Source organism: Phytophthora parasitica, assembly GCF_000247585.1.
Source record: "Phytophthora parasitica INRA-310 unplaced genomic scaffold supercont2.5, whole genome shotgun sequence".
In the NCBI taxonomy this organism is placed as follows: Eukaryota; Oomycota; class Peronosporomycetes; order Peronosporales; family Peronosporaceae; genus Phytophthora; species Phytophthora nicotianae.
Genome location: NW_008648991.1, coordinates 747,105 through 769,783, shown reverse-complemented (window position 1 = coordinate 769,783; position 22,679 = coordinate 747,105). Strand labels below are relative to the sequence as shown.

The following is a 22,679-nucleotide window of genomic DNA, read 5'->3' as shown; positions in this document are numbered from 1 at the left end:
CTGCCTCGAGGGGAACTACAACTTGTGTCCGGACATGGCGTTCGCGGCCACGCCCCCGTACGACGGCACGCTGGCCAAGTTCTACCGTATGCCCGAAGATTTCTGCTACAAACTGCCGTCCAATGTCAGTATGCAAGAAGGAGCGATGCTCGAACCCACGGCTGTGGCCGTACACTTCTGCCGTCTGGCCAAGGTGTCACCGGGCCATAAAGTCGTGGTGTTTGGTGTCGGCCCCGTGGGTCTGTTGACCTGCAAAGTGGCTCGGTACGTGTTCGGAGCCACGACAGTCGTCGGCGTGGACGTCAATGAGAAACGTCTCGCGGTGGCCAAGGAGCACGGCGCGACGCACGTGTATCTTGGAAAGTCGGGTGTGACGCCTCAAGAATCGGCCGAGCAGATCATTGCCGAGTGCGGACTGGGCGACGGTGCCGATATCGTGATCGACGCGAGTGGAGCGGAGCCCTGCATCCAGACAGCCGTCTACGTCGCACGCAACGGTGGCACGTTCACACAGGGAGGCATGGGCAAGACCGACATCATGTTCCCTATTGGCATCATGTGCGGCAAGGAGCTACACGTGACCGGCAGCTTCCGGTACTCTGCAGGCGACTACCAGCTTGCACTCGACATGGTTGCTAGTGGGCGGCTGAACGTCAAGGATCTCATCTCGAAGACTGTGCCGTTCGAGGAAGCCAAGGAGGCTTTCGAGAATGTCAAGCACGGCAACGGCATCAAGTGGCTCATCGAAGGACCCAAGTGAATGCGCCAGTGATGACACTTGTACATGTATTATATACAGATAAGAGAATAAAACTCTTTTAACCACAACTTATTAGCTGTTGTTATTCGTGCTGTTTTGATGTATTTGCTTCTCGTTCTCCATTACTTCGCGGTCCCGGCAACCTGTTGGGGTGCAACCATCGACTTCAATGCCGACCGTGTCACGTTGGGGACCGTAATGGCCACTGAAAGATGACGCACGTTCGCGCAGAAGCAGAGCCACTTCTGCTTGTCCTTGGGTGATTGCTTGGTCGATTCTTTGAGTTCGATATGGCGTCTCACGCCGTCCACCGCGCAGTAAGACAGCGATATGGGAGGCTGGTCGCTGGCCTTCCTGCGACGCTGTTGCTCCAGCCAACGTTGCGCTTGGTACGCGTCCATGCCAAAGTGATCACGAGTGTAGCGAGAGTGTTTCCCCAAGGCCTCGACCAGACGAGTGCGCACCACCAACTCCAGTTCTCGAAAACTGCTCAAGGTCATCAAGTCCAGCAGCACGAAGCCCGGCGACGCAGATGATGCCTTCTTGTCGAGATGATCCACGTGAGAACACTTGGACAGATCCTCGTTAGCCTCCAGAGTCTGGACAAAACACTTGATACTGCGCTTGTCCTGGCTCACCAACAGACGACTGACGGCGTCTACGCCAGGTCGACGCAACCCACTGTGGCCTAGCATCACTGTGGGTCTGTAGAACGCGGGACGGAAGTTGGCAGCACGAGCAGCCCAAGGGAAAGCATCAGAGTCAGTTGGAACAGGTGCCGGCTTCGATCTCGATGCGTCGGCTTCCTCCAGATAGCGAAAGGCCGTCCGTTCGAGGTCTTCTAGCACTAGTTTAGGCATATCCGCCAGCAGTTTCTGCTTCCGAGTGAGCTGCTTTCGCTTCTGAGGCAGAATCGTACGGGAGCTTGACGCCATGGGTGAAATATGCAGCGTAGCAGGCGCAGATGCACTGCTCAGAGTCGCTCCTGGTTGGAGTCCACAGAAGTTGGTCGGCGTAAAAACTGGAGCCTCCAAAGCCGGAGACTCCGTGCTGACCTTCTGTCGCTTCACGTCACCGCTCTCGATAACGTCGGCCGACCGTTTATTCCTATTCGCGTCAGGGCCAATAGTATGGTTGCTAATACCACTATCCGGACTGGTGGCTCTTACCGTAGCAGAAGCTTGAGAGCAGCTGTCGCTGTCTTGTTGAGTGTCCTGCGTATCTGTCATTACCGTGTCCTGTGAGCAGTTCTGAGACTCTTGAACGGACGAGTTTGCGTCCACACCAGGCGTGTCAGTAGGTTTCTCAGCTTCGCCTTCATGTGGACTTCTTCCAGCGTTCTTTGGTCGCGACGGCGCTCTGGCGTGTGGGGATCCACGGGTCGGGCCGTTCGCAGTAGCGCCGCCACTGTCTGTATCCGGATCCGTCATCGACACGTCTCCATCTGCGTCTGCTGTCACCCCGGAAGCTCTTCCGCTGTTTGAAGCTTGCTGCCCAGGGCGAGATCCACGTGTGTCAATGTACAGATAACTGGGCGCCGCGTCTCCGAGGCCGTCGTAATGACGCGGCTCTGGTAGCGTCTGGAACTGACGCCAGCGTGCAAGTCCTTGTTCCGCGTCGCTCGTAGCCTGAGCGGCCGTCACACCCAGTGCCTTGAGACGTGCAGCGAACGCAGCCGTACTGGAACGCAGAATACGTTTCTCCTCGGCTTCATCGACATTACCTTCCATCTGTCGCAGCTGGAGCTCCACCATAGCGTGACGCTGCAAGCAGTGGCGGATCAGGTCCACCGGTCGAGAGAAATCCGACGCTGTAGCCACGCGCAGCGCGTACTGGTTGGGCACAACCAGCACATTTTCGTCTGCGAACATACGTACACTCAGTAGCTGGTTGCCGCGTCCATGCGGCTCCGTCTCCTCGGCCGAGACAACGACGCCCCAGTGGTTGACCGCGTCGGGCGCCGCCTGCTTGGCACTGGACGGCAGCAACGCGTTCGTAAACTCGAGCACGAGCACCACGTCGCCGGCTGCGATTCTCTGTCTCAATGAGTTGCTGGCGTCGGGACTGCTGGTCGGAGACGTCGTGGTCTCTGCGTCGTGTCGTGGACACACGAACAGGTTGATCGGGTCCAGACCGCCGTTGTTCGTGGACGCGCCGGTAGACGCGCCGCTGCCTCTCGGGCAACGAAAGTGCGTCATGTGGTAGCACACAGAGCAGCTCTTGCAGCGCGTCATGTCCGTCTCCTGCGTGCCGCACGTCGCGCACGTGTGGCGTGGACACACGAAGCCCGTGTGCGTCGTCTCGTCCGTCTCCAGACACTGTTCGTGGAAATGGTAGCCGCAGTCAAGTACTGAGCATTTGCGCATGCCATTGGCCTCGTGGCCCAAGAATCCACAGCGCTGACAGCGATGTAGGCCTCTCAGACACTGTGCGCACTTCCAGTTCTCAGCCGCCTGCTTACGTTCGGCCACAGACAGAGGTTCACCAACTGTGGGCGCCTGTAGCTGGTCTACACAGTTCTGATGAGCAGCACGCGCGCAGCTGCCGCTGCAGTGGAGCAATCCACGGCCGCCGTTGCCACATAGGAAGCAGTGGGACGGGAAGAGCGTCACACTGGGAGTCGCCTCCACGCGCACGTCATTGCGCTGGCGTTTGGGCTTGCGGCCAGTGGTGGATGAAGCGCTATCATCGTTTTCAGCGTCTGGGAGATCATTGACGCGTGCGCACTCGTGTTCATGGAAGGAGATCTCATGCGCCAGTGTACCGGCAGCGTAGACGTGAAAACAACGCGGGCAGTGAGCGGCCGATGTCGGAGACTCAGGAGGGGAAGGGGAGGAGCGTGAGCAAGACGCCAAATGCAGAGCGAAGGCCGTACCGGCCGCCGTGGGAAAGCGCTCGAAGCATACGGGGCACGATAGCGGTGCTGGCGTTGAGTCCGGCATGATGGTCGCAGGCTGCGACTCGCAGCTAAAGATGCGGGCTTCTTTCTGCCAATCGTTAGCGCCGTTCCAAGGTCGAACTATTTTATGTTCAACACATCATTTTACGTGGGACTTGTGTAAACTAACAGAGCCACAAGTGTAAGTAAGGATGACCGCGCCGCGCTCGGCACTGTCATGCGCGTGGCACCTGCAGCAAGCGCTACGTCGCTCTCTGCAAACGTCTCTGCCTTCAATTGATGCGGCTTCTCTACCGGCTGCGTCGTTGGGAGTGCGTCGCTCAGCGCAGAGCGATGCAGACTACCAGACGAGTCTGGCGCTTCAATTAGGGAACCGCAAAAAGAAGAGCAAAGCAACTCCTCCACAACCCGATGCTCCCACTCCCGAAATGCTCGCTAACACCATCGTAGATAACTTGTCTACAGTTGAAGAGCAAGTATGCCCTCTTCTCAAGGACGCGTTCGTCACCAAGGGCGGCTTCGTGAACCTCGTGCTGCACGACGAGTTTGTGGCCCGCCAGACTGTGCGCATGGCCACACAAGGCGTTCAGCCCACTGTCCTCCCTCTTAGCGAGCAGAAGGACATTCTGGTGGACTTCGCAGCCCCCAATATGGGCAAGAAGCTGCACGTGGGTCATCTACGCTCCTCCGTATTGGGCGACACCATCTGCAACCTGCTCGAGTTCCGTGGCCACCGCGTATCAAGAATCAGCCACACAGGCGACGTCGGGTCCGCTCTATCTACTCTTATAGTGGAGCTCTTAGAGCAAGACGTGCCTCTTGATACACTAACGGACGCTCAGTTGGGCAAATTCTATGAGAGTGGCAAGCGCCGATTTGAGGTGGACACAAATTTCAAGCACAAGGTGGACGATGTTGTCCTCCAACTGCAACGACTCGGAACAGATGCCGAAGTGGATCCAAAAGTCCGAAAAGCGTGGACACGTGCATGTCAAGTGAGTCGAGACGCCTATCAGCGCATCTTCGACCGTCTCCGAGTCAACGTCAACGAACGTGGCGAGTCCACTTACATGCCGTTAGTGTCTCCAGTCGTCCAGAAGATGCAGGACAGCGGCTTAGCGATAGAATCACGCGGCGCGCTGGGGATTTTTCTAGACGGACCGGACAAACCTCCAATGCTGATTCGCAAGAGCGACGGCGGCTTCTTGTACGCTACAGTGGATTTAGCGTGTCTTTATTCTCGCATCCATGGCTTCCCAGGCGTAGATTCGACCCAGTACGACGAGATCGTGTACGTGACGGACCAGAGTCAGCAGCTGCACTTTAAGCACTTGTTCGCAGCAGTGAAACAAGCCGGATGGACTAAAAGACAGGATAAGGAGGACGTTAAGCTGACTCATGCACCTTTTGGCTTGGTGCTGGGTCACGACGGGACGAAGCTCAGTTCACGCAACGGAGCGTTCGACTACCTGGAAGATCTACTCAATGGCGCCGCTGCAGAGTGTTCCCGTCAAGCTTTAGCCTCTGCTACTACGGGCGTCATCGCGAGTGAACTCAATTTGACTCAGGAACGGGTTGATGCCCAGAACCGTGTGGTCGGAGACGCTGCTGTACGCTACTTTGAACTGGCGCAGCAACGCGAACGGAACTACAAGTTCATCATGAGTAATGTGCTTAATCTGAAGGGCAACACGGGTGTGTACCTCATGTATGCGTCTGCGAGACTGCAGGGTATTCTACGCAAGGCGGGGGGTAATGATCGAGTGTCATGGGACTCTTTTCTAGGACTTTCAAGGGACAGTCTGGCAGCTCAAGATGTGCTGGCAAAGGCTTCAATCGACTGGCATTCGTCTGAACGTGCGTTGGCGTTGCTGCTCTCCCAGTTTGACGACGAAGTGGCAGCTACATTGGCTCATCTGTACCCGCACTACTTGTGCGACTACCTCTTCCGTGTGGCTGGCCACTTCCACGGATTCTACGAGAACTGCCGCGTGCTGCAAGATCCCCGCCAGGATAGTCGACTTTTACTGTGCGCAGCCACCGACGCCGTTTTGAGACGAGGTCTACAGCTTGTCGGAGTTGAAGCTGTGGACCGCATGTGAGGTAAGCCAAATATAACGTCACGATTTTGACTGCGAAGAGTTTTAGATTGTATTTTGTGCCAAGCGGGGGTAATGGCGTGGAGAGCTGCAGGGATTTGGGTTCGGAGCTATTGATAAGAACAGCAAGACGGCCAAGTGACAAAGAAACTTGTCAAAGATGTGCGTATACACTTGCTATAGGATCAGATTGGGCCATGAACTCTGTGGATTCTGACCTCGCAGAGGCATGCATCAGTCGGACCAAACCTGATGAACGAATACTGTGTGTGGATGCGCCTATTTTGGTTAACAAACCAATTCTGGTTCCGTCGTGAAACGACCATCACGTATGAGCATGTGGGGAATGGACTGATTAATATTTAAGTTGGAAGACTCTGAGGACTGCTAACAATAGCGACCTGGAAGGAGACATTGCGTGCCTTCATTTCTTTACGCAGCCGATAAATAGCCCAAGTCTCGGAAGTGTCGACACCGACGTGAAGACATGGCACCATGCTATGCGTTTCCATGAGCACGGAACGCCATCACGTTAATGCCTTGCAAAAATAGTAAGCGTCTTAATCGCACGATGGAACTATGGACTGAAAGCAGCCACGAGATGCTGCAGGAAAGTAAGCTAGCAGCTTCGCAAAACTCAACCTTCCACTTCGTACCCAAGCAACTCAAGCGAGTCGCAGTCTGATACACCAACATGTCGACTGAGGGGGATAACGCTCTCAAGCCGGAAGAAGTCAAGCCTAGCTTGCCAGAATCTCACCCTGAAAAGGAGACGTCTCAAGACGAAAAGGATCAGTCGATCACAGGGGTCCCAACTCGCCATCTACCTCGCCACTTCTCTCGAGCTGCAGTTGTCCAACCAAAGTGGATTCTCTACACGAGTGTGCTTCTCGGAGTCACGATCTCGATGCAGTACGGGTGGTATACGTCCCAACTCAACTACAAAAAGTTTAACGACGAGAAGGAGTGCAACGCTCGTCCAATGAAAGAAGGCACGTGCATCGTGTTCCCCGGACACACTAAGGCCCAATGGACTGTCGTAGTGAACGCGTGGGTAGTCGGAGGCATGATCGGTGCGCTTCTAGTGGGCAAGATCTCGGATCGAGTAGGACGTAAACGTGCCCTTATGTACAACTGCCTGTTTATCATTGCTGGTGCAACGATCCAGGCGGCAGTGTCAAATATCTGGGCGTTTGCCTTCGGTCGATTCCTCGCTGGAATCGCTTCCGGTGCCAGTACCGGTTGTGTCGGTACGTACGTCAACGAGATCGCGCCTCCGCATCTTCGTTCAAAGCTCGGTATCGGTCTCCAAGGCGGTATCAATCTCGGTATTGTACTGGTTGATACTACGCACTTCTACCTGGGCTTCCATGACGGCTGGCGTATCATTGCCGGCTTCCCTATTGTCTTGGCCGGGATCTTCCTGGTGTGCAGTCAGTTCATCATGGTAGAGTCTCCCGTTTGGCTCATGCTGCATGGGCACCGTAAAGAGGCCGAGACAGTTTTAGTGCAGCTTTATGGTGAAGAGAACGTGAATACTGCGTTATCGTGGATTAAACCGAAGAAAGAACCGGTAGACGTAGAGAAACAGGATAACCAGGAACCGTGCTGGAGCGAAGTTGGACACCAGACAGTGATCAGGGGCAATGGTTTGACTTGGAGTGAGTTGTTCGCAGTCGAGATGCGTCGTCCTCTGGTCGTGGGTATGGGACTCGCCTGTATGCAGAAGCTTACGGGTATTAACTCCATCTTCTACTACTCGTCCAGCCTGTTCGGTGGCGTCGGTGTGGCGGACGGACGAGTCTGTAACATCATTGTGGCGATCGTTAACTTGATCCCCACACTATGTTCGGGCGTGGTGGCGGCCAAGTTCGGTAATCGACCCATGATCCTCTTCAGCACTGTCGGTATGTGCCTCAGTTCCATCGGTATCACGCTGTCGTTAGCGTACGACGCCCCTGAAGCGACCGTCGCTCTTGCTGCTGCGTTCGTCTTCTCGTTCGCTATCTGCCTCGGTCCCATCATGTTCGTGGTCGTCGCTGCTGTGGTTCCTGACCATGCTCGTGGCTCGGTCGTCTCTATTGGCATCTTCGTTGCCTGGGCTGCTAACCTGGTCGTCGGTATCGGCTACCCATACCTTGCTACGGCTCTAGAGACGTACAAATACGTCCCATTCGCTGTGATATCTGGGTTATCGACCATCTTCGTGTACTACCTCGTACCGGAGACGTCCAACTTGACTACGGCAGAAATCCAGGAAGTATTCAAGAAGATCCGTGGCAATGGACGCTTTTAAATAATACTTCATGAAGTATCATGTACTACAGCAATAAGGAATTTAATCCTTTAGAAACACTAATACACATCGCACTTTTTATACTGGTTGCCACCGTGCTAATCTGGTATGACAACATTAGCGCATCCGTGAGGAGCTTCTGGGTCACCACGTGTAGTTCACATCTCAACATCCACGGGTTAAACACCACGGAACGCTATTTCTACAGGTGGAAAATGCCAATCTACAGGTGCATTGTGATTTCTACAGAAGGGATAGGGAGGACGTAGGGTTTATTAATTAGTCCATAAGGACTTAAATTTAGTCATCCTGTCAGATTCGTTTGCGGTCTACATATCGGTAATGTAGAGTAACGATCTTGAAGTGGCTTCAAATTGACCTCCATTGAGCAGTTATCACGTTTTTACGAAGTCTACCTCTGTCCTGGCATAACAATCGACAAACTCTTTAATATACTGCCCATTGCCTAGCTGATATAGACGAACTTATGAGCTTACAATCCAAAAAGTGGTAGATTCATTGCATTGGCTATTGTTTAGGGCAGTAAATTGCTCCGGTAGTAGGCTTTAATACGTCTTGCTGATCCGGATCCCATACTCGCACATCTGCCCAATCTATTCACATGGACTCACCATACCAATGGGTTGTACACGTACGTCGAGAAGCCACTGAGTGCTTAAAACATATCGAAAGAAATGTTTGAATCAGAAAGTAATGTGTCCATCTTCGGTCGTCGAGCGACATATTGCATTGTACGACGACTTACATCTCCGCGCGTGTTTCAGTGCTGCAGGCTACATTGGAAACACCTACTAGCCGATTTTGTCGTAGTCCATCCGTGTTTTTTGTTTGCTATAAGCATCGAATTTTTGGTTGAAGTCCGTTCTAAAAACCTATACGAAGGGTATACGTCGGCTGCATCATAGTTCACTCGACTCTAAACTTCTGTGTGGATAGTACCACCGCATAAGCCAAACTGGTATGTCATCACCATTACAAAATGACACTACGCAACAAGTAATATTATACACATGTGATGCAATACGACATATTCGTGCGTTTGTGTGGTGGGTCGTGGAGCATCCCTAGCACGCAAGTATGGCTTAGTTTACCTTGGTAAGGTTGAGCAAGGGTATCAGGAGGCTTGTGGGCTAATAAGAGATAGGCCATCACCAAATACACTGCTGATAGCCCAGCTTTTTGTCATTAGTCTGCCAATCTACACTTATTGGTTATTATCATAACTGGGGTCCGGACCGGGACCGGCACATCTCATATGATAACAGGACTTATTACGGCACAACAGGGTAGATAAATAGTTATCATGATCTCAGGTCTTAACGGTTCTGATTGGTTGAATTTAGTTCTAAATTTGAGGGCGTCGAGCAGGTACGTCGAGCAGGTACGTCGAGCAGGTAGTTTGAATTTGTAGAAGCAAACTTTTGAAGAACCAGTTACCATGACGGAAGAGGCACGAATGTCTGTGGAGTTGAAGGAGTCTGTACAACGAACGTATGATAAAGCAGCGAAGTCAAGACCTGAAAATACTCAGCGTGCTTACGGGAAGCGTCAACAGGAGTTCATGCAGTGGTGTACTGCGAAAGGAAGTGCTTTCAACGAACTCACGCGGTTCACGGTGACTGGAGAAAAGTTGCATCTCTTTTTGGAAGAGTGCGTCATCGGAAGAGCAAAACGTCACCGTGGATCACAAAAAAAGACAGAAGAGAAGTCACAGTTGGGCGTTCGACAGTGAATAGCTACGTCGCCGCGATGGTTGACCTGTGGAAACAGCAAGCTAGGGCTAAAATCAACAGCCATCCTTCTCCAAGAGACGATGCTGTTACCGCGTTGCTCAAGCTGACTCAGTACGAAGAAGATAATCGTAAGAGGAAGAATGACGAAGATCGTGGTGCTGACACTCTTTTAGATGGCTACACTGCAACAGAACAAATTCAACAAGTTGCTAGCTACTTCTGGGATACAAAAGGTGATTCTGGAACTAGTTTGCGGAACCTGTTGGCTTTTCTTCTAAGTCACTACGCACTAATGAGGGGAGAATCAGTTAGAATGCTGGAACTGGCCGATCTGCACTCTATTCCGTTGGAGAACGCAGGCTACAATCCCTGCCGAGCTTTGGTAATGGTAATGCGTCAAGGCAAAACACAACCAAGTTGGTCTTGTTGAAGTGGGTGCGTGTATGCGTCACAAAAACGTGCGTGTATGCGGTCATGGTATGCTGGCAATTTACCTGTTTTGGCGCTGGCATGTTGATGGAGAAAAATTTCCAGATTTTACGTCCTCCTCTTGTTGGTATGATTTAAAGCTACTCAAGACAGGCAAGGCTACTTTACGTGTTGTCGAGGGTACAGTTTGTGGTATCAAGCAGATCATTGAGCCATTACAAAGCGGTTCCGCCTTACTGCAAGTCAAACTGGAACACGGTTCACAGGTTGTAGCGACTAATAGATGTACGGAGACACTTTTGCAGCCTGTACCACGCACAGACACAGATACAACCACATCAGTCACTCCAGTTGCCCCTCAATACAAGATGCGCAGAGGCTTTGAAAGTGTATCCGAGCTATGGTCTGAGTGGACTGTTGGAGTGGATGGATGCACGCCTGTACGAGAGCTTGAGCAAAAACACGGTACTAAATGGTGTGATGCGGATGAACGGCGATTCTTCAATCGCAGACGAAAATTCTTGGTCTTGTTCAAACAATGGTAGAAGAACATCTTAAAAATCACAACCTCGCGGAAAGCGTAGCAAGTGAAATGGCTGTCCAAGCTATAGATGACTATCGAAGAGGCAAGAGCAAGTCTCTAAACTGGTTGTCGAAGAACATCGAAACCATTCGTGAAGAGATCACCAACACTTTCACCAATCCAAATCTACAAGTAGGACCTCAGAGATAGAAGGAAAGGAAAAATTGTAAGCCATACACAACTCGTTGTTCTTCCCCTTATTCATCCAACCAACAATCGCACTCTCAATGATTTCCATATCATCATTTCTCTTACACTTTAACCGACGTGATCCTCATGAGGTACGATCTGGTCATTGCTCAGGAAGGCAAATTTTTGGTCGGCATCAGGAGCGTGAGAAACAGCGAACCAAAGCCAATCGCTTCAGGAGTGAAGCTCATCGCCAAAGTCGAGAACAAGTAGAGAGCGAGCGTGAACAGCATGGATCTGGTGCTTCTTCAGAGCGTCCAAATTATCCAGATACACAGGTGTCTTGTTCATGAAGCCCAGTTCATCGCCCCAGCTCCTCCACAGAGCCTCAAGTAAGTCTTCATCCTTCAGCTGTTGGTTTGTGTCATGCTTGGTAGCGGTGTCCAGCTCCAGATACCCCCAAGCCTTATCGTCCGCCATCAGCATGGTCTCCCACCGTATTTTCAGCTGGCACGGTCATGATCTCGTACAGTACTCCTGTTGGTGTCCATGGAGCTTCTTGCTTTCAGTGCCAGCGCCAGTGCCGTCGTAAGACTGCGAGCCTCTTGTTCTTCTCGTGCAGCTGATTCTTTAGAAGCGAACTCCATATTGGTTTTATACTAACCCTCTGATTGGTTAAATTCCGAAACAAAGTTATCGGCGTTAGGTCTTTGCGTCCGTTTATCGATAAGAAGACCGGGACCGAGACCCATACAAACACAGGGTTGATAACCCTTCATTATTGTAGCCTGTTTTCACGAGATCCTACGCTCTTTGGATCAAGTGCAGTACTATCTTCTTTATACATCCACATCGTTACATGTGCCCATCGGCTATAGTGTTGCTATGGATGCCATTATGCATAGCATATCGTCGCTCAGGACGACAAAAGTGGTTTCGAGAGTCAGAGGTTGTAGATTAAGTAAGGTTGCCGAGCAAGCCTTTTAGTGTTGTATGTCTGAATAGTTCTATTTGTAAATCGTGTTTGTGCCGCTCGGAAGCACGATCACATCCATATCATATCACTGATACCTACGGATTTAGCAATAGGTAACGAGAAATGGTTCAGAAAAGAATAATGCAGTGTTTTAATATAAACGAAAAGTGTTGAATAGCTGAAACAAATTACTCAAGACTAAGAGCTGAGCCAGCTTGAGCCGGACGGCCGCGTTTCTTTTTAATACGCCGGTCCTCAAAGACTTGTCGTTTGGCTACAGATCCTTCGGTAGCTTTGCCGAGCAGGTTCAGCACTTCGATTAGATGCACACACGCACCCAGCTTAAACCACGTTCTACAGCTACACTGTCGAAATTCGGGGTGAACGAACCAGCCAAATGCGGGTTGCGACTCTGCTTCAAAATCGTATTCAACTGCTGACTGCTCCTCCGCTTCTGAGGGCTTATTTGACAGTGTAGTTTTGGTGTACCGCTGATAAACGTTATACAAGCGACCGCTGTGAACGTTGATCGTTGTTTCTGGGACAAGGGTGATACTAAACGCATTCTGAGCCGATAATTTACGATAGGCACGTAAGGTCTCCACTGATGCACGCGTTGTAGTCTCGAACGTGATGCTTAAAATGGATTTTAAAGAGCAACACTCAAGAAGCTTTTCGAACTGAGTGTTTAGCCGCAGAAGTCTCCTTTGCGTGTGCTGCTGTTTGAATTGTCCATTAAAGTTTTCAATGGGGTTGTTCGCCTTCGCCATGCCATGGGACTCTCCACGCACTGCCAGAGGTTAAATCTACCGGTGAGCCACTGCTTGAGAAAGTAACTACTGAATTCCTTCAAATCGCGATCTTTATTCCAATCAGCTATCGCCTCTTTGATACACTGCTTCTTTTCGACTCCATCCCGAGCATAGTGAATGCGATAAATGTGGCGAAAAACTATTCGGTTTTTGGATTCACTAAGATAGGTGATGCGTTTTTTCACGTTTTTCATAACGTGGAAAAAACACATCATGTACTTTGGTTGACTCTCCACATCTAGACACTGAGCGGCAATTGATTCGAAGGCACTTCGTTGAGCAGCATCTGCATCCATCATCACGTAGCTAATGTGAACTTGTTCACCCGTAACGGTGACGTACATATTTAACATTGAGCAGATGGCATGTTCCCACTGAGGTTGCTTCAAGTCGGACACTAGAAACATGCATACTAAATGAAATTGCCGCCACAACTCCGATACTCCAACAGCGATAACCGGGAAACCTCTAGTGTTGAGTTTAAAAGTTGCATCAAGATGGGTCATGTAGCTATTGGCATATTGAAGTCGCCGAATAGACGTTTTTGTCGCAAACCCGACCACTAGCGGGATTTCGTCGGATCCCTCTCCCAATTTGGGTTCGCCGATATAGCCTACAGCATACCCGAAAGCAAAGGCTACGTTGTCGCCAAGGCCACTTGAGTACCGATTTTTCTGAATTAGAGCCTCCATTTCATCAACATAGTCGTTGCCGTTCAGGATGTTTTTACGGTGATTCCAAACTCGCGTTTGAACACGAGGTAGCAATTCTCTCGGATCTGCTGACTCCAGTTTGAAGTGAAGCACCATCTCGTTCATTACGCGAGATGGCTTTTCACCCGCTGAATCTCGCTCTCGAATAAATCTTTGCATACCAAGACTAATTCCAAACGTCTTGGGTGATGATATAGTGCTCAAGTGGACTCCACTCTGAAAAATATTGCTTTTGAGGGTTTCTTGGCAAAACAGCACTTTGACAAACCAGTTGCAACTCTGGAGGCTACTTGCACTCTCCGAACACGAAGTCGAATTGCACTTGTAGATTATATAGCGCATCTGGTGTTGATTCCCATTCGGCGAGCACACCTGGCATCTCTCGAGTTCATTCTTAACTTTCAACCTTCTCTTCTGTATATCGATAAAATCCTCCATGTCTACCTCAGTCGAGCAGGAGCGAATGAACTTCCAAGTGTAGTTAGGCATGCTGATTCTTGAGATGAAGGTGTCTCTGTGGGGCTGTTATGGTTTGGTGAATGAACGCCTATATCCGGACTAAACGACTAACTTAGAATTTGAGCACGAGACTATTTCAGCTGGCCAATCCGCTTGCAGACGGAATAGCGCGTGGAAGTCACCACCAATCATGACAGTTGTGTCTGTGCTTTCAACCGACAGCTTTGTAAAACTACTTCATCCGTCTGTAAGCACGTCCTCAATTCTGTATATTTCACACGGTCTCAGTAATTCTAGCCATTCGTCTGTACATATGCAAATTTCTCCTGTAGATTTGACCCTCGCTCCTGTGCATTGAGCAGGTTTGGGTTGTCAGCGAGCAGCATCTGTAGCGTGACAACGTCACCGGAGTCGGCCGCGTGCATCCATTGGTGTTCTGCGTCTGAGTCTGGCGTTCGTGACAATGGAAGTGCCGACATGGTGTTCCAGAGTGATACGTTCCGTTGTGCTGTTGCTGCGAAAGTTTTCGAATGAGGCGACGGATGCCAAGCAGCAGCAAGAGACACCCCTGTACTGTATTTTCCTAATGGAAAGAACTGCAAACAGTAATAGAAAGATCCTGCAAGAATAACATCCTTGCAACCTTGTAACAATGATCAATATCTGACCAACGCAGGAATTGGTAGTAGTTGGCCTTCGAACGCCCTGGTGTCAATGTAACGTGACAGCATGTTGCATGCGCTTCCAAGCAGCACCATTAAGCTCTGTTGTACACTCTGTTCCGCAAGCGATTTCGGGTGAATTCGGCCAAAAACGGCCTGCAGTTTCAAGCATTTATCATTTTGAGAAAATGCTGTCGTTTTTTTTTGTATCCCTTTAAAATTTTCTGTAAAATCCCTGTTTTTCAGCTGCGTCTCTCCTAGATTTCAGAATTGGTTGCTTACGGTACCGCAAGCATATATGTCAACCAACTGAAGACGTCGAGCAAGCTCACCGTTGCTTGGAAAGATTCCCGGCACTTTGGATAATGATTCCTGGCTATTTCTCGCCAAGAGATTGCCAAAATCTAACGTAGAATTGAAAAAACATTTCTCGGTTGACCATGTAGCCAGTCGGGTCCTCTAGTTGTTTCGTTACAATTTGGGCATGATGCTTTACTGAAGCTTTCCATAAATTACATTCTTAAGAAATTTACATATAAATTACACAATTTGTATTTTACGATTCAATGAGATTTCTGGAGGTCGCACCGAATTGGTGTTTGATCCAAAGCTCGTTCAGTATTGAGATGAGTAAGGTTTAAAGCTTTGATTGTGTTGAATTTAGATTGCATGAGGCAGTTGTACCGTTGGATGTTTCGAGATCTATACATTTAGTTTCGGTCTCTGTCATGTCGGCAAAATTATAGAGGAAAACTGTACTTACGTTTTGGATGGTGATTCAAGCATCTAAATCTTGCACCAATACCACGGCATGCTCCCTATAGCGTTCGGCTCGTATTCTAGAAAGACTCCTGGACAGCAGACATTGCCGTTCACCACATCTCCATTTTCGACAGTTACTTTATAACAGTCCTCTAAGACTTTTATTAAGAAAAGCTTTTTTTTCTCCGCTGACCACCCCTATCTGGATCCAGCAAAATCTCAGCGATCCGGTAATCTGCGAGTGATCGTTGCCGTTAGCTCCATGCATACACGATCGCATCAAGCGGCAGAAGCAACTCTTATTTGTATGAATATTATGTTCCTCTTCGACTTAAGAGCGAGTTCTAGTTGCCAGAGCGTCCAAAACCTCTCGAATACAGCAAGCCCGAAGTCAAGACACAAAAATCGCCATGAATAGTGAACCTTGTTTCTGCCAATGCAATGCCCATTTTCTTCCAGATTTCACTCGACATAAGTTATTCTTAACTGCATGAGCAGAATACCCTAAATAATTTCAACAACTTCCAGCAAGTAGACTCGGTCATTCGAGAACTTTCGCAGCAACAGCACAACGGAACGTATCACTCTGGAACACCATGTCGGCACTTCCAGTGTCACGAACGCCAGACTCAGACGCAGAACACCAATGGATGCACGCGGCCGACTCCGGTGACGTTGTCACGCTACAGATGCTGCTCGCTGACAACCCAAACCTGCTCAATGCACAGCTCCACCACCAGGTTAGCGACTGAAGATTTCAGATTTCTGTCACCCGACTAACGGCTGCACTTGTCCGACGTTACAAGACCTTCAAGCGGTGCACGGCACTGCATGTTGCCGTGTGGAAGGGTCACAGCGCTGTTGTCCAGTTCCTCATTGACCACGGCGCCGACATCGAGCTACAGGACCAGGTGACTATAATATCATATTAAATTAACGCACATCCAGTAATGTCTAACTTCCTCTGTACTGTGCTACATATTCAGACGGGTATGACGGCACTACAGATCGATGTCATGCGCACCTGTCTGCAGAAAATGAGACCCACGATGCTGCTGCGTTCGCGGTGCATTGACGTCCAGTCACCCGTGGCAGTAAGCCAGATAACTCTGTCCACACGCTCTTTTCAAACCCATTTAATAGCAAGTCTATATTGCTGTTGCGTCTTTCTTCAGATGGCCATCTCCAAGCGTCGACAAGTGCGCGATCGATCCACGGACCGGGATATTGACACAAGTGTATTGGATATGCTGTTAACGCACAACGCCTGTGTGGACCAGCCCGACGAGGTATAGTATCTATCATCCAAGCATAAGCATACATCCTCTCCTCGTGCTGACACTCTAACGCTATTTGCGATGCTCGTGCAGTGCGGAGATACGGCACTGCTCAACGCCGTCGAGTACGGTCTCACCAAGCACGTGGAGAAGCTGCTCGCCCACGGTGCAGACGCCAACGCGTTGGATACCAATGGCCGAAGCGCCATGGACATCGCTGGTGAGCACGGATTCGTGGACATCATCAACGCGCTGGCCGAGAATAGCCCCGGTTTGGTGAAATCTGTCGGGGTATCGTCATCATTTTTTAAAGGAGGGATACATCCAGTACTAACACAAGCTTATGTTGTTTATCCATGTTGACACACAGGATAAGACGCTTGTGATGGCAGTCCGTCACGAGTATGCAGAAATACTCGAGTCACTGTACGATCAAGTACACAATCGAATGTCCAAGGCAGACGGCCAAGAGGTGGAAGTTGATTACTTTTTCTAAAACCATGAAATCCTCAACAGTCTAACTCTATTTGTTTGACTATACCAGTTAGGTGGCCGTCTTCTCAACATCGCAACGGAATACAATGCTCCATCATGCGCTCTGTTCTTACTGGAGCGTGGGATTCCGATGGACTGGACCAATGCCAAGGGTGAAAACGCTGTTCAAGTGGCATGTGCCCGTGGCCGCCCGGAGATCCTCGAGATGCTACTTCAGCAAAATAATACAGACGAGAACAACCACGACGATATCAGCAAGGCTTCAAGTGGGGCAGCCGTGCTAAACCACCCTCTCATTAAGATGGACGTACTTCAGAACTGCGATAACAGCTTCAGCTTCCTGCGTGATGATAACGTACGTTACGAGGTTGTCATGTGTCATTGTATTCACCCAGTCTAAGACTAATCATTGATGACATCCAGAATACCTTCCCGTTATTCGTCGCAGTAAAAATGCCAGCAAATCTGGAGATCATGGAAGTGCTGATTCGTCACAGCGCAAAGTTTGACTTCCCCACACGTCACAGTCGAGACACGGTACGAACAATCCTCATTGATAAGGAGTCAAAACCTGAATGATCTTTTGTTTATGTTTGAAAAAGATCATTCCGCTTCTTGCGTCCTGGTTAATGCGCGTAACATCAGCGGATGTCTCGAAGCTGCTCGTGGATCTGGCAACCTCCGATGCCATTCGTCACAAGGTGATACCATACACTCTCTGTTAGTTGGCGGTTCTTCTTCAGCTAATCGTCTGTCTTACTCCTCGTAGCAGCTCCGCCATGTCATCCTGGCGCTCACTTGTCAAGAATACACGTACGAAGTGCTGCTATTTACGCTGACCATTCTCTTCACGCCACAAGCAGTGGACGTGGAGCAGGTATTGTACCGTACAACTCTGCGATGACCTGCTCAGTTCAGATAACCTGTGCGTGGTTGATAATTACCCAGGCCTTGGCAGTGTTCAAGCCGTGGATGCAACGATGCCAAGTCAACGTCGTGACCGAAAAGCTAGTCACAGACGCGCTCAACTTGTGACGCTGTCACGAACCCGTAAGCCCGTGCATGGTAATCTACATTCCAGTGCGTAATGTTAGTGTGAGGGCTAAACTGGTAGGCTAAGGTAATGAAAGATTCAATCTCTATTTATCTGTCCTAAAGATTGTGTCGCGGACGGCAACCGAGTGGCGTCTCGCTAAGGCACCTGTTCAATACACAGGACTCGGTCCTGGTCTTTGATGGTGGGGTAGAAGTCGACCGTGGACGATCGATCACGGTCTGAGAGTATGAGGCGCTTGATTTTTGCATCATTAATTCATACCGGAGAGTGCATGGCTTCGTATACTGCCGACTTGGGTACGTCAACATCCACGACGGGGGGCAGAACCATAACATCGCACTTGGTGTCCATGACAATGTCGTGTGCTTCCACGACACGTCCAGTGTGTCGGAACTTGATACACAGCGCCACTTGGATGGCACTGAGCACCACACCTAAAGCGTTGGGGGTGAGCACGAACATGTCGTTGGCCAAGATACCGTAGAGCACCCAGAGGGACCCGTTCACGAGGTTGACGCAGCACATGGTGGCTGGGAGGGAAGCCGCCGACTTGGTCTGTAACACGAGCTTCATCGTCTGTAGAGGCGACGCGTAGAGTGCGATGTTAATGAGGACGGCGATATAACCGATGATCTTCTCCTGAGTATTAGACGAGAGATCGATGACGTCCGTCTTGCAGAGCACCGCGAACATCAGCGCCAGCACGACCCAGGCAGCTGTGACAGCACCCATTTTGTGCAGTGCGGGACGGTCGGCGCTCCAGCGGTAGAAGACGAGCGTAAACGCCAGCGATGTGAGCGCCCCGAAGGCGTTGAGGGACATTACGGGGTAGTACGTGCCACTCAGGAAGCCGTACACGGACCACGTGAAGCAGTTGACGCCTAGCATGAGCACGGGTAGGACGCGCACTTCACCTGTGCATTTTTCCGAGTGGATCCGTCGGAAATCCGGGAAGGGCGAGAAGAGCAGGATAATAGTCGTGACGGTGCCCGTGACGTTGACGATAGTGAGCGCAAGCATGTCGGCGTAAGGGGGGAGGATGAAGAATGAGGCCGCTATGTACGCGTCAATTACCCGGTTCAGGTGATCGGCTGAAGCGCCCAAAGAGCCTCTTAGTCTATGGCAACCGTTGCGAAGCGGTGTGTCAAGCTGGAGCGAGGGCCATTCGTTTCGCTTGCTCGCTCATCTCTCTGGCGACACTTTTCGTTTACATTGCTGGTCGATACGCTGAACTTGCGGCGCGTTCGGTGGGCGTTACCTTAGCGCGAGCATGACGTCGCGCTCGGCGTTGGTGCTTCCCGATCGTCGTGGCTGGAGACTGGACATTAACAGCACGTGGCACACTCTGACGCCTGACGCGAGCCTCGCATCTCCGGTGGCTTTGGGAAATTTGGCTTGGGAACTGCTGGCAAACTTTGGCGCGTGAGTGACGTTGGCCTTGGGGACGTTCTCGAGGCAGATGAGGACAGACACACATACAGCGCCTTTGTAAGTGTATCGCTTGAAGTTGAATCGCGACAACACGAAGCTCGTGCAGGAACAGGTCCGCCAAGTGATGGAGATTCTGGTACGCCGCTCAATTTTACTGAGTGAATTATTCGCGTGCTGGAAACAGGAAACGGCTTCGAGATGGTTATTTTCGATGCTTGGCTTGGCCAGTGCAGTGACAGCGCTGGCCGGCTCCAGTGCCGGTCGACGCGAGTTAATTGCAGTCAATAGAGAAGGTTTCGTTTGGATCGCCGTCATGCAGCCTGTCGGGCGACCTGCCAGGCCGTCCGTGAGCTGGAATGGAGATGACCACCTTCATGTTGACGCGGTCGAGCGACCTGCATGATATGGCTTGAAGTTACGGCGTTGACTCGTCATGGCGGCCAACAACTTCATGTACTGTCCTCGTTTCGGCCTTGAACCAGCAAGGTACTGATGTCGAGGGTAGTTCTTCTCAAAAAACGAAGACGAAAGCGGCGAGTGAAGCTGCAAATTCAATACACGACTCAAAGCTTGCTAGCAAGCCTAGCGTACACGAAACTTATAGGGTGTCGGTCCTTCCTCATGCGGCGGCCACTTCAACGCTCTTCGATCCGTAGCTGGTCGGCAACAACGATCTGGTCACCCCTCTGCGTGACGGCGCCACTAGCGGCGTCAGCGAACTCGGTTCAGGCAGAAACACGGGCCCTTGCACTGCGACCTTGATACTCAGCTCGTCTGGCTTCGAAGCAGACGTGATAACGGGCAGCGGACGTGAGCGCTCCGGGCGTAGCACCGCCTGGAGCCGCGGCGGATATACGAGGTAAAGGGCCACCTGAAGAATGCCCAAGAGCATGCCCAGCGCATTGGGAGTGAGCACGAACATGTCGTTCTGCTCGATGGCCAGCGCAGACCAGAGCGCACCTGCCACGAGGTTAGCCACGCACAACTCGATGGGCAGCGACGCCGCCGATTTGGTGCGGATGACTGTGCCCACGGTCTCCAGGGGCGACGCGAATAGGCTGACATTACAGGTGACACACACAAGGCCGAGCGTAGCCACGACATCGACCGGGTGCTGGCCGGTTGCGCCGCGCAATCCTAAGACAGCATAGGTGGTGGCCAGCAGCATTGCCGTGCCGGCTCCGACCCAGAGTCGGCGCGCGTAAATTCGCTGCTCTGTGGATCCCCAGCGCATGTAAATGGCGGAGAAAATGAGACTTGTGCAGACGCCGAACGCGTTGACCACCACTAGGGGGAAGATGCTATCGGCGACGCAGCCGTAGACGCACCACATGAAGGCATTGCAGAAAAGCATGACGACGGGCAGCAACGACACGTCCCCGCACGAACGCCGGCGCTCGATGCGGCGGAATTCGGGCCACGGGGACACGTAGAGCGCCAAAGAGGAGCACGTAGCCAGCACGCGCAGCACATCAAAAGCCAGCGTCATTGCCGTCGGTGACCAAATTGCTAATGGAGGTCGGAAGACGGTCCTTCGTGGTCCATCCAGTGATAAACGATTGTCGACGCGCCATCGTGACGCGCACTCAACGAAGGGACAACTAGATGGTACCACTTGAAGTGGTACAAGTTGAAGTGGTGGTGTACAATTGAAGTGGTACAGACAAAGTACTTTGCCTGACAGCAGTTGTGATTCGACCACTTAAACTTGGGAAACATCTTTCTCGTCTTCGTGTTCACTTTTTACTTGATCCCATGCGCTTGGAGATTATTTTTTTTTTCTGATTGCAGTGTGTCTGACAGAAATCGGAAATGGGATCGTTCAGCTTAGCGTTACAATGCATAAGATAAGATTTACTGCTGCCAAAGTAGACCAAATTGAACGCTGCGTCCAAAAGCGTCGAGAGGTAATTCGGTCTTTCATCAAAAATATCAGTTCTGAAGTAGACCGACAGTGTTCATGGCTGCCACCATCACGGCCTCATTTCCCATTTGGACACCGAACACCCACGTTTCTTTCGGAAGTTGCAAGTAGCTTAGCTTGCTTCCAGAAAACGACATGCTAGTTCTTGCTATCGTCAATGTCGTCGCGACGATCACGTCTGTAGCTCTTTGTCTGTCCCCGTACCCAGACTTTCGACGAATTCAAACACAGAAGAGTACGGGTGAGGTCCGCATTCTCCCAGTGTTGATGCTGTGCTGCAATTGCGCGTTGTGGGCGCTTTACGGACTCATCAGCGGCAGCTACTTCCCCGTCATGTCCATCAACATATTTGGCATCATGACAACAGTCACCTTCTCTGCGATTTTCTACCGCTGGTCGACCGAGCGAGCCACACTGAACAAGATGGCTGCATGTACCGGACTCGGACTTAGTACAGCGGTGGCATTCACAGCGCTCGCATTGACTGGGGTTATATCAGTACAGACTGCTCAACTAAAAGAAATAATCGGCTACTGTGCAGTTTCCATTAATATTTGCCTCTACGCTGCTCCACTGCAGACCATGAAGCTCGTGATTAACACCAAATCGTCTGCTTCGCTACCGTTTACAATGTGCGTCGTCAACTTGTTCAACGGAACACTGTGGTGTATGTACGCGATTCTCAGCAACGACATGTTCGTTCTTACCCCAAACTCGCTGGGTGTGGTCATGTGCGTCGTCCAAGTGACTTTGGCAGTCATTTATCGACCCAAGAAACAGGAGATTGAATTGAAGGTGGTGACGGAGGTGAATGCCCCCGTGACGATCGAAGGTGTTGTCAAAATTGAACCTTTGAATCGAGCTAAGAGTGAAATGGTACTTGCTGTCACTACCTGCGCTGAAGCCGTGGCCATCGAGTTTGCGCGCTCCCAGTCGTGCAGAGCCGTCGCAGCTCCCCCGATATCCCAAACAGCTTAGATTAATTTCACAAAACGAAGTGAATTCTTTTGTTTTTGAGGAATTACTGCACGTTTGGCATATGAATTTGCTATTGCTACACCAAGCAGCATATTCGTATTCGTACAGTCACGGACCAGAACTATTTGGAGGGGTTTGGGCAGGCTAATCCAGGATATGTCTGTGTGTGTGTGTGTGTGTGTGT

The 22,679-nt window shown here is 50.9% G+C and overlaps 10 protein-coding genes across 12 annotated transcripts; 6 read left to right on the top strand and 4 right to left on the bottom strand.

Annotated features, from left to right (window-relative positions):
- Positions 1-34: 34 nt before the first annotated feature.
- PPTG_04582 (hypothetical protein) lies at positions 35-760 on the top strand (the record flags this gene model as incomplete). The annotated part of the gene is made up of 1 exon (XM_008896831.1): positions 35-760. The coding sequence occupies one exon, from the start codon at positions 35-37 to the stop codon at positions 758-760; it is 726 nt and encodes a 241-aa protein (XP_008895079.1).
- Positions 750-3,743, bottom strand: PPTG_04581 (hypothetical protein). The gene has a single exon (XM_008896830.1). The coding sequence runs from the start codon at positions 3,700-3,702 to the stop codon at positions 883-885; it is 2,820 nt and encodes a 939-aa protein (XP_008895078.1). The 5' UTR covers positions 3,703-3,743; the 3' UTR covers positions 750-882.
- A 73-nt stretch (positions 3,744-3,816) lies between these two features.
- PPTG_04580 (arginine-tRNA ligase) lies at positions 3,817-6,147 on the top strand. The gene has a single exon (XM_008896829.1). The coding sequence runs from the start codon at positions 3,851-3,853 to the stop codon at positions 5,759-5,761; it is 1,911 nt and encodes a 636-aa protein (XP_008895077.1). The 5' UTR covers positions 3,817-3,850; the 3' UTR covers positions 5,762-6,147.
- PPTG_04579 (hypothetical protein) lies at positions 6,012-8,129 on the top strand. Its single transcript, XM_008896828.1, has one exon. It carries the CDS (start codon positions 6,453-6,455, stop codon positions 8,052-8,054), a length of 1,602 nt encoding a protein of 533 aa, XP_008895076.1. The 5' UTR covers positions 6,012-6,452; the 3' UTR covers positions 8,055-8,129.
- Positions 8,130-9,449: 1,320 nt separating this feature from the next.
- On the top strand, positions 9,450-10,077 carry PPTG_04578 (hypothetical protein). The gene has a single exon (XM_008896827.1). The coding sequence runs from the start codon at positions 9,514-9,516 to the stop codon at positions 9,805-9,807; it is 294 nt and encodes a 97-aa protein (XP_008895075.1). The 5' UTR covers positions 9,450-9,513; the 3' UTR covers positions 9,808-10,077.
- Positions 10,078-11,183: 1,106 nt separating this feature from the next.
- Positions 11,184-11,596, bottom strand: PPTG_04577 (hypothetical protein; the record flags this gene model as incomplete). The annotated part of the gene is made up of 2 exons (XM_008896826.1): positions 11,184-11,414; positions 11,480-11,596. The coding sequence occupies 2 exons, from the start codon at positions 11,594-11,596 to the stop codon at positions 11,184-11,186; spliced, it is 348 nt and encodes a 115-aa protein (XP_008895074.1).
- A 4,293-nt stretch (positions 11,597-15,889) lies between these two features.
- Positions 15,890-18,244, top strand: PPTG_04574 (hypothetical protein). 3 transcript variants are annotated; one of them, XM_008896824.1, is made up of 11 exons: positions 15,890-16,073; positions 16,140-16,244; positions 16,320-16,427; positions 16,509-16,622; positions 16,704-16,901; positions 16,981-17,082; positions 17,155-17,460; positions 17,529-17,642; positions 17,708-17,806; positions 17,878-17,982; positions 18,054-18,244. In XM_008896824.1, exons 1-11 carry the CDS (start codon positions 15,930-15,932, stop codon positions 18,138-18,140), a joined length of 1,482 nt encoding a protein of 493 aa, XP_008895072.1. In that variant the 5' UTR covers positions 15,890-15,929; the 3' UTR covers positions 18,141-18,244. The 3 variants fall into 3 exon arrangements, with proteins under 3 accessions (XP_008895072.1, XP_008895071.1, XP_008895073.1); XM_008896823.1 differs by having other exon boundaries at positions 17,875-17,982; positions 18,054-18,235; XM_008896825.1 differs by lacking the exon at positions 18,054-18,244 and having other exon boundaries at positions 17,878-18,050.
- Positions 18,223-20,026, bottom strand: PPTG_04573 (hypothetical protein). Its single transcript, XM_008896822.1, has one exon. It carries the CDS (start codon positions 19,180-19,182, stop codon positions 18,418-18,420), a length of 765 nt encoding a protein of 254 aa, XP_008895070.1. The 5' UTR covers positions 19,183-20,026; the 3' UTR covers positions 18,223-18,417.
- Positions 20,027-20,045: 19 nt separating this feature from the next.
- On the bottom strand, positions 20,046-21,082 carry PPTG_04572 (hypothetical protein; the record flags this gene model as incomplete). The annotated part of the gene is made up of 1 exon (XM_008896821.1): positions 20,046-21,082. The coding sequence occupies one exon, from the start codon at positions 21,080-21,082 to the stop codon at positions 20,213-20,215; it is 870 nt and encodes a 289-aa protein (XP_008895069.1). The 3' UTR covers positions 20,046-20,212.
- A 570-nt stretch (positions 21,083-21,652) lies between these two features.
- PPTG_04571 (hypothetical protein) lies at positions 21,653-22,495 on the top strand (the record flags this gene model as incomplete). The annotated part of the gene is made up of 1 exon (XM_008896820.1): positions 21,653-22,495. The coding sequence occupies one exon, from the start codon at positions 21,653-21,655 to the stop codon at positions 22,493-22,495; it is 843 nt and encodes a 280-aa protein (XP_008895068.1).
- Positions 22,496-22,679: the final 184 nt, after the last annotated feature.